The sequence below is a fragment of the Camelus dromedarius genome, chromosome 4, assembly GCF_036321535.1.
Source record: "Camelus dromedarius isolate mCamDro1 chromosome 4, mCamDro1.pat, whole genome shotgun sequence".
NCBI lineage: Eukaryota > Metazoa > Chordata > Mammalia > Artiodactyla > Camelidae > Camelus > Camelus dromedarius.
The window spans coordinates 79,263,434-79,274,358 of NC_087439.1; the positions used below are offsets into that span (position 1 = coordinate 79,263,434).

Here is a 10,925-nt window from a genome sequence, read left to right on the forward strand (position 1 = left end):
GAGTGTATCTCCTTTGTTGACAACGATTACCAAACTTATCTCTAAGAAGAAAAACAACACGCTACACACAAAGAAAAACGTGGGCTTTTTACCTCATGAAGTGTGAGATGTTTCCCATCCTTTCTCTTTGAGTCAAATCTGCCATATATTGCACTGTATTTTCGAATTTCCTCCTCTTTGTGTGGATCGTCATCACTCATCTCAAAGATGTGACCAATCATTTTCGCCAACTTCTTGTTGGTTTTTAGCAGCTCTTTCACTTCATTCAAGTCACTTTTCGGCAGCGTGGGGGCCATTCGCTCCACACACTCAGCTACAGAGAGCGCAGCAGCGGCATCCAACGCCTCGCTACTTTCTTTTGGGGAAGCTGGGGAGCCAAGGTCAGCTGGGGAGAGGCTGTGCTCGCTCTCGGTGGCATGGTGGCCTTGCCAGAGTCTGGACTCACCAATACCCTGCAGTGCTAAGCTCCCCACCACGTCTGATTTCCCCTGTCCCAAGCTCTGCACACAGGTGGTGGCAGCACACTTGGGGATTTTTAAATGAGGTTCCCGGGCGCTGCTATTCCTTTCATAACTGCTGCAGGATATTCCCAGCCACGTTGGTGATCCCTCTGGTAATTTATAGATGGGTATGCTACTAACAGGCAGGGATGTCAGCGGCTGATTGAAAAGGCCAGGGTTTGTAACCCAGTCTCTCAAAGCCTTCTGTAGCCTTCTAACATGAAGGGGCTTGCTGGCCATGCCCACGAGTGCCATGATTTCCAAAAATTCCTCTTCTCCAGCTTCACAGAGTTGCTGGACATCATCGCCACCTTGCTGGATAAAGGCATCAAAATAAGAAAGCAGATTGGCTTTTTGTAATATTCTATACAGCTGCAACTCCCCCAGGGTTCTGGGTAAGGCCGTGGCCATTACTGTGGATGGGTTTAACCTGAAAAAGAGAGGAAACACTCATCACATTTGCTCTAAACTTCTTACACCTATTTGTTAGGCCCGACGGGATTTAAGATTGCAGTATGGGAAGAAGAAAAACAAGGAGTATTTGCATAGCAACTGACTGTTAAGGAAGCATTCTCTCTATGCCTAAGTTATGTTATTTTACCCTCCTAACAATCCTAAGAGTCAGTGTTCAGTAATTGTCTTCATTTTAAAGATAAAATATACAGGCTCAAAGAAGATGAGAAATTTGCCTGAGATCACACAACCAGCTAAGCAGAAGGCTAGGGACTCAAACCAAGGTTCACAGGGTTCTCTGTCTCATTTTTGACTTTTCACCTTGCTGTTTCCATAGTGTGGACACAGAGGTGAAATGAAGGATAATCAAATTCAGAAGAGGGTAAAAAGTATATTATTCCACCATTCACTGTGTCAGACCATATGATAAACACTTTATGTTACATTATGTCTAATCCTCACAACAGCCCTCTGAGATAGGTATAGTTAATTCCCATTTTACAAAGAAAAATTAGCAAGATCAGTCTGGCAGGCAGAGGAACAGAGATTTCAGTATGAATTGCTGGTGAGAAGATAGAAGGTGGTATATTTAGGAACTGAGAAAAAATAGGCAGGAAAAATTCAGACAAATAAATGACAAGACCTGGTGATCACTGAGTGTAAGTGATGAAAAAAGAGGAAATGGTTACCATTTTTTTTAACACTTTCTGTGGTTCAAGTAATAGATGACTACAGGATTACATGTGTGAGAGTCTAGAACTGCGACAGGCATTGGGGACACAGAAAATCAGGGATGAAGGGATTCCCTTTCAAACATAGGGCACTTGAACATGGTACCAGGTAGAATGCTTAAGTAGAACTGCCCTGTGTGAAAAATAACAGACTGGAGCCTAAGTGTATCTCAGGGTTAGAGATACAGGATGAAACCAGGGACAGAGAAGCAGCAGAGCCTAAGACAGAGCCAAGGGGGTAATACTTTCACAGCCCAAGCAAGGCAGAGAAACCTGCCTTTAAAGAGACAGAACAAGACCCAGCAAATTAGTTCTTGACCTCCTTGTAGCCTTTAAAAGTTATTCACAGTTGCCTGGAGACCTCCCACATACAAAGAGGAGTTGGCCAAGTACTTCTATTTAAGAGAAACAAGTAAACTTGTGATCAGTGCACCCTTAGGATTAAAAGGACCCTACAGCCGTCTAAGGAGAAAATTATAGAAGGCCAGAAGAATACATACATCAGAGGAAAACGGAAGGTCTACTCAACTCAAAATAGTAAGGAGCAATTGTTAATTGGAAGATAAGGCAGGCATCCCTGAAGGCCAGATCACCAAGCCTGGGACTTTTGCTTTATGCCATCTATCAGAATGCTACACAAAATTCCAGTCTCAGTCATCCCATCCAAGGAGAAGGCCTTTCTCTACCACCCTAAGGACTGACTGCTGGGAAGCCCCACTCCTAAAACCTCTGTGTCATCCACCATCTGCTTTCATCAACTAGTGACCTCCTCAAATTTTATGGCTCTTTATTTTATAAAGGCATTACCAGGTGACCTGATGGCGTCCTAGGGGACATAGAAAGACTGAATTGGCACCAGCAAATCACTTGGGGTGCTTTTGAAAAATATAATTTCCCAGGTCCCTGGGTCGATTCAGGAGACTCTAGTGATTTGGCAGATTTGGCAGATTACACTAGTAGGCCCCTATTTAGTACACCCTCTGTTCGCCACAAATGCCTGGAGGTTTTGAGACCACCTTCATGTTCATGCCACCTCAGTTCTCTGGGTAAACATTTCTGTACCTTCTGAATCACCCATAGGAAGATCTGCTTTGTCTTCCCACTCCAGGGGAGACTCTTCAAGGAGAGAATCAATCATCCAGCTGGACACTAACCCACAAAAACAAGCTCTTGGGAGTTACAGACTGTATTGTAAAGTCTGTATTGAACAACATTATACCAAATAGAAGGGCTTCCAGAAAGTGTCTGAGGTAGAGGAAAGGAAACCTACTTTCCCATCATATACCTAATATAACAGCTCCTTAGGCTTTCAACTCAAGAATATACAAACAAACAAACAAACAAACAAAAAACAAAAGAACTCTACACACATACAAACACCACGTGTGTGCATATACACACACAAAATCTTTTTTATAAGAGGACTGTAACCTTGTAAGATTTATGTTATCATCAATGATCTCATCATATATATACTCCCCCAAATCATGGAATAAAGTAAAAATTAAATGAGAAAATCTAAGAGTTCTTGAATCGTTTTATGAGCAATAAGAAAACAAAGAGTGTATGTCGGACAAATAAAAAACAGAAACTTAAAGAGAACTAAAGACCCAAATTTAGGTTTTATTCTTCTGAGATAAGGCAGTGATTTTAGAAAATATAAATTTTCAACTTTTATCCTTTCTCATCTTTACCCAGAAAGAAAGGAAACCCCCTAGTTCCTACGAGAAAGCCCTTATGTTCCAGTAAGAAAGTAGTTATGATTATAATATCCCCATAAGGACTGTCAGGGCCAAGCGAACACTTCCAAAGTCAAGACACCAGATGAAAGATAAATAAGTGAACTATTTTCAGTCCCATGAGGCTCTCTAAAGGCCCACACTTACTTCTGGGAAAGGAATTTTCTCCTTAAGCTTTTGCTTTAGGAGTTTCAGTTGCCTACAAAAGCCTGTTGTGATAATTTAAACACCCACCACTTCATATATTAACTTGATCTGATTTAAAAGAAAAATTTTATAAGATGAGATTTTGTTTTTACCAACTCTGTATCTATTCATGCTTCAATATGAAGGTCAAATAAATCAAAAGAAAGCAGCTATCCGCATCTCTCCAATCTGAAGTAAATACAAAAGGATCCTAACACAACACTGTATTGTATATGAAGTTAACAGTACAGTAAATCCACTTAGCTGAAAACTCCAGTTACCTAGCCTTTTCAAGAGATGCTGGAACAACCATGCTGAGTCTGACCTTTTTATGAATTCCACAAGTTAGAGAAACCAGTTACCTATTTTTACTGCATTCGAAAGCTAAACCAAGGGCCGGCTGCCTATGTACAGCAAACCTCCACTTGCACAAGCTTAAATATTCTTCAGCCTGGTCAGTTCCAAAGAAAGTGGAATTAAACAACAATGGATTCTTTTGAGGCCATTTGTTGTTGTTTGTTAGTCACTGATCTCTTCTAAATGGCAATGATTTGTTCCAGAACCTTAAAAAAAAAAAAAACCAAAAAACCCCTCACTTTGGCTCCTTTTGGAGTAGGAACAGTTATCTGCCTGATTCAAACGATGCTAAGTGAAACAAGGAGCTACCTGGACTCAGAAAACGTTACTGGTCAACTCCTGCTTTGTCCTCAGACCACAACAAAGCACTTAACATGACTATGAGAAACAAAACTTCTCTGGTATTCCCCAAGCTGGGATGTGGGGATTTAGGTAGGACAGAGGCCTTTACTGGTCACAAGGGAAAAAAAGAACCATTCCTTCAAACCTGCCTCAGTCTATTCCAAGAAGCTTCAGCCTGCCCTCCATCCCAACTGCTCCATCAAAACTCCCAAGTAACTGCTGAGTGATCACCACCTTTCTCTTTAATCTCTCTGCAGCTCGACATCATTCCCTGAAATGCTGTTCACCTGACTTTTTGCCGTTACGCTGCCTTCCCTTACTATATTCTAAGTGCAAGAATTCTCCTAAGTTTTATACTAGATTCCCTTCCTACTGTCCTTCCATATTCTCCCATGATGATCTCATCCACTCCCAGGCTTCAGTATCACCTACAGCGGACCAACATCCAAACTGTTCTCTGTAGCTTGGAGCAGTGGTTCATGGAGTTACTGCAAAGTGTTCTCAAATCCAAATGCACACCAAGCACTGGCTACAGAGCAAAAAAGATGCCTCTCTCACATGTCTCCTTTGCAAATAAAAGCAAATGAACACTTTGTGATTTAATAAAATAGAAACTCATTTAAAAGTGTAACTGAATTCATAGTTGTTGTCATTACATGTATTCTCTATAAACAAACACTAAAGGTAAAATTATAAATAAATACTCACATTTTTTAATTTAAAAAGTGATCTTCGTACCTGAGAAGTTTGAGAATCATTAGCCCATATTGTTTTTCTGATAATTCAGCATTTCAACTACCAGCTGGAGACTGTCTAAACATCTCAAATGTGGTAAGTCCAAAAGCAAGTATGTTATCTCATTTTCCTCCCTTCTTCCAGATTCCCAGATCTACTCTTCCCAACTCTTATTTCTTTCAGTTGCACCACTACTCTTCCAGTTTCCTGGATTAATAAAGTAGAGATTCTATCTTTAAAAAAGTTTTTTGTTGAGGTATAGTTGATGTACGATATTATATAAGTTTCAGGTTTACAACATGGTGATTCACATTTTTTAAAGTTTATACTCCATTTATAGTTATTATAAAATACTGGCTATATCCCTGAGCTGTACAATACATCCTTGTAGCCTATTTATTTCATATATAGTAGTTTGTGCCTCTTAATCCCCTCCTTCTATCTTGCCCCTCCCACTTCCCTTTCCTCACTGACAACCACTAGTTTGTTCTCTGTATCTGTGAGTCTGTTTGTTTTGTTATATTCACTACTTTGTTTTATTTTTTAGATTCCACATATAAGTGATAGCATACCTTATTTGTCTTTCTTTGTCTAACATATTTCACTTAGCATAATACCCTCCAATTCCATTCAGTTCACTTTTTATGGCTGAATGGTATTCCACTCTTTATGTGTATACACACCACATCTTCTTCATCCATTCATCTTCCTGTTCTCCTCTTCCTTCCTCAAATCTACATGTCCTTAGGCCCCAGCACCACCCTTTTTCTTTCTCTGTCTCAAGAGTACCTAATCTAAGTTTTCTTGCTTCCTGCCCCAACTTTGAAAACAGCTTCCTCATCTTCAGTATATCCCACACAGCAATGCCAACTTTATCTTCCTCAAGTACAGGTGTGGCTCTTTACTTACCTATGCAAATTTCCCCACTTTCTGGAGAAAAAATATCCAAACTACTTATTTAGGCATCCAGACCTGTCCAGCCTCCTCTCTGGTTCCTAAGTTGCCCCTATGCTCGTGCCAAACAGATACACTGGATTTCCTCAAATGGTTCTTCATGAAGATCAGTTAACAATCAGGAGATAGGTACACACACACTTAAACACTATAAATAAATGCTATCCTAAGTGTTGTAACATCAGGAGCCGTGGAACAGACAAGCAGCCTGCAGAACAGGTTGCCTTAAGCTGTAAGCTCCCTGAGAGTAGAGACTAGGTCTCATTTATCTTTTATGCCCCTCTGCTCCAAGCAAAGTGTTCAACATAGAATAACATCTCTATAAAGGCTTCTGTTGAATGAAATTCAACATTTGAGTCAGATCCTGATTAGCAGCTTCCTTTTATACTCCAAAAAGGATGCCCCTTGTGTAAACTGGTGTCCAGTCTAGTAACAGCACATCCTGCTACTTTACCTACAGTCCTTTTCATTCTCTCATCCTCAATACTTCCTTTCTTATAAGCAACAAGATGGCTATTGTTCCAAGAGATAAAAGAATGCTTTTTTACAAGAATACACGTGGTTAGTGGTATACATCATGTCAGTCTAGCCCCCACAGCAGCATTTTAAGAAGTCAATTTCAGTCATGAGAGATCTTAATTCTTTTTCCTCTTGGTTCCTATAAATTAAAGTGCAGTATATTATCCCCAAATAAAAAGTATCAGTATTATAAATGATCATTATATTCAAATGGATTCATAAACACTACCCTTGAATCCTCATGATGCAGAAATACGTATACACATACATAGATACATATAGTGTTTTTAATACACACATTTTTATGAAGTCTATGGCATTCCAAAGAGAGACTCTTCCAAGGAGTGGGGAGAAATCAAGGGCAAAATCCCAGTGAAATCTGGCTTATTTATGTAGAAGACCAAAAATTCCTGCCTCCCAGTACAGCCTGAAATTTTTACTTTAAAATAATCTAAGTTAACAGCAACCTCTCGCAGTTTCTAAAAAATGCAAAAAAACTTGGGAAGAATTGGCTCATGAGTCATTTACAGATTAAGGTAAATTAGTTCCACCAGATTGTTTTCCTTTTAACACCTAGATGAGATCCACTGCACACTAAGGGAATGAAAGATGGGAAATGGCAAGGAAGGAAATAGGAAATCTGAGGGCAGTGACTACATTTAAAACCTCTGAAATTATCACCAGTGTGGAAGACTCTAGTCTGAAGGTATGGGAGCCTGCAGAGAAGGGTGCAATGGGTACAATGGGTACACTACAGGTTGAGACTGAAAACGTTTCTGAAATGCCAGAATTTGGCTTAGGAAAGGTTGAAGCTTAGGGAAGGATGAGCGTTATGCCTAGGAGGTGAATTCTTCTCATTTTTGTCCTAGTCCCAGAACTGAAGCTAAAATAATTAAATGTAGTTTAGTTACATCATAGGTTACTTAAGATTACCGGGATGGCCCTGGTACTAACTCCTAGGTATGTGTTTCAAGTACCAAACAATTTAACTAGGCGTTATTTATTAATAAGCATTCAGTGATGTATCTTAAGATATATTTAGACCTTATTACTGTTATAGCTATGAAAAAAATATAAAGCTTCTAATGAATTAATGGTAATTTAGTAAACTTAAAATGTTCTCTCCTGCTGATATTTTTCTGAATTCTGAATAATGCTGGGGGAAAAAACTTCTTACAGACCCCTTAAAATTTTAATTAAAGTATTCAATGTGTAGGTTAAAATTTATTTATACAAATTAGAAAAAGTAAATCAGATTTATTTTGCAATTAAACAATACTATGCATTAACTTGATTATCATGCCAGTAGGTAAACACAAGTATTTCATATAATAAGACTAGAAATTCTTCGATTAACTAACAGTCAAATTATTCAAGAAACATTAAGTGCTGTATGAGCAGGGAGTACGCATGTAGTACATATAAATTTTATCATTCTTCAGAAATTTCTCTTTAAAAATTACTGAATTAACATACTGTGCAAATTAAGGTGCAATATCCTAAATACAATATTGAAAAATGACAAACTATTTGAAAGCTTAATGGTATGTTTTAGCTGTGAGAATTCTGACAAGATGAGGATTATTAATTTTTCCCAACATCAATTTCTCTAATTTCCCACTTGTTCCATTATGTTTAAGGGAGTATATTGTACTATTGTAGTAGTTATCGAACATGTCAGATCACAAAGGAAATTTGCATTTAATATAATAACTGTACCATTCTTCACTCTACTGAAAAGAATGAAAGAAGTAGTTAAAATAAATCAAATTCAAAGCAAAAGAGCTAGGAATCTTATATTATTCTTGAGTGAGCATTATTTAGTCATTATTTTTAATAAACTCCACAATGAAATATTCATACACAAGATGATTATACATGAGCAAGACCTCAAACTGATCAAAACATATTATAAAATGGTCATTTTCATGAAAGTAACATAAAATGTATCAGGGTTCTGTGATATTCAGAAATACAGCTTCACATTTAAAGGTAATTTTTTTTTAGATTTATTTACCTTGTTTTAATTTTATTTTTTGAAGGAGGGGAGATAATTAGGTTTATTAATTTCCTTGTTTTCTTAATGGAGGTACTAGGGATTGAACCCAGGACCTCAGCATGCTAAGCATATGCTCTACCACTGAGCTATATCCTCCCCACAAAGGTAAATTTAACAGAGCCCGTATTTCCAATAATGCACATGAACAGCACCAACGAAAACAATCAGACTTAATATAACGGAAAAAATGAAGCCTAAGTCTTAGGACAGCACCTAGGTCAACAAACACAAAAACCTGACATACTTCTGTTTCTAAGCAACCATCTTTTACTTTAAATATTTAAAGTTCATGCAATTGATTCTTCAAAGAACTCCCTCACTCTGTCATAAATTACAGTTTCTTCTTTCAAAGCATCCACAGTACAAAACCCCAAAATCTATAATAATAAACTAATATATCCTTAAAGTATGTTTAAAAGAAAACATCTAGTGCTTTAACTGGCTCTCTAAATAACAAGGAGAATGAAAATCTATTAACTTTTCCATAGGGCAATGGATGCTATTCACTAGTCAACAAAAAAGGAAAATTTTTTAATTTAGCTGAGATTATTCCATTTTAATAATAATTCTGAAATAAGACAAGATGTATTCATTACATATCCCAAATTATTTATTAGACACAGAAGTTCATAAAATTTCCCTGTATCAGGTGTAGTATTCCTAAGGATTTCTGTCGTGTTCATTACATCCAAAATTAGCAGGCAGAATGATATAAAATAAAAATCTACAATGCCTCAATGTTTTTATTATTATTATTGATATATTCATAAGAAGTCACCAAAGCCAAGGAGAACGAAATTTTTCTAATAACCAGAGGGCATATTAACTTCTATGCTAGATGCTAAAAATAGTAAAATTAAAACAAGAACCCTTCCAATGGTTCCTTGACGTTTTCTTTCAAGAGCTGATTTTCCATTAAATACCCAAACAGGAATAGGCTGACCTTGCCAGACATCTATAAATTCTCAAGAGAACCCTTACATGCAAGGTAATACCTATAAGGACAACATAACTTCTAAAACTTAATTAAAGGACAATATTACATATTTCAAATACCGGAAAAATGGAAGAAAAAAAAAACAACCCTAAATCTAAGAGCCACTTTTACTAGCATTTAGATTAGACTAGAAGCAGCTTTTTAGGTCTTCTGTAAAATATCAGCCTCCACCCAAAATAAAGTAAATCCAAGGCATCCTCTCTTCCAATATTTCTTCTTAATATCCACGCATAAATTATGACACGTCATAATTTGGTATGTTTTACAGGGGAAATTTTTCAAAAAAGTGAAAATTTAAGAAGGTATTTCAGTGTGTGCACACTTTTTTTTTTTACAAAACAGCCTAGCATTTCCTACGTGACTAATCTTTTTAAAATTCTGTTCCTCCGTTCTTATGTAATCTAATATTATCTATTAAAACTGCCAAAATATTTTTAAACAAGATCTGAGTATTTTCCTCACAGCTTCTGATCTTTGCACTTCTTAAGTTTGCAGACACGTCACTGGCAAACCAATTGGTAGTGACAGGTTACTCCAAATTAACTCTTTCGGATGAAATTTTAAATTGACAGCTACCCTCAAATTTTCCATGCCTCCCGGATCTCACGGAGTGAGGAATAAATGTATATGCAAGTCAAGGGTTCCTCCTGATCACTTGCTGCAAAACTCAGTGTGCGGAACCTATTAATGCATATTTCAACTCAATTATCCTTTTTCCCAAGATGTTACAACGTTTAGGCTCACTCGAATTGTTTCATATCTGAAGCATTGTGAACCTTGAGGCTGCAGACCATAACCATTTGATTGCACTTGCAGCGTCTGTCCATGAATAAGGTCACACACCTCTGCATCCAAGGCTTGTATGTCCCACATGTATTTGCGAATTCCACACTCGGCCTTAGCGAACACAATGAGTCTCTCGCTTCCACTACACCTCGGTGCCAAGTTTCTGAAAGCCACTTGCAAGCAAAACTCTCCTTCCGCTTTTAAAAAAGAAAACTACATTCCGAAGGAGAGTGTACCCAGGACGAAAATTAAGACTGTAAGTGCAACACTTTTATAAAAAGTAAACAAACCAGCAAAAAGATTCTGCCTCCGGGGAAGGTGGCTGCAAAACTCCGGGGCGGGCGCGCGCACCCACCACGCACAACACTCCACGCAACCCCGCGACTACTCCGCGCCCCCCAGGAAGACCCCAGCCGGGTGAGGAAAACGGACGCGGCACCCCCGGCTTCCTCGGCGCAGAACACGCTAGTCGGGCCCGCTGCCCTGCTCGCCCAGTCCCCGCTGCCCCTGCGCACCGCATTTCTCCGGGAATCGCCCACACGAGCCCGATGCCGCCCTCTCCTTCCG

The 10,925-nt window shown here is 38.4% G+C and overlaps 1 protein-coding gene across 3 annotated transcripts in view; it reads right to left on the reverse strand.

Annotated features, from left to right (window-relative positions):
- NAB1 (NGFI-A binding protein 1) overlaps positions 1-8,354 on the reverse strand; it is a 35,400-nt gene extending 27,046 nt beyond the window's left edge. The window contains exons 1-2 of one of the 3 annotated variants that reach the window (XM_064485144.1): positions 5,017-8,354; positions 93-930 (exon numbers count right to left, since the gene is read on the reverse strand). In XM_064485144.1, coding sequence (XP_064341214.1) covers positions 93-930; positions 5,017-5,018 — 840 coding nt within the window. In that variant the 5' untranslated portion in view covers positions 5,019-8,354. Of the gene's footprint in view, positions 1-92; positions 931-5,016 lie in introns of those variants that run through there. The other 2 variants (XM_064485143.1, XM_031452116.2) reach the window with 2 other exon arrangements.
- Between the last annotated feature and the right edge of the window lie 2,571 nt (positions 8,355-10,925).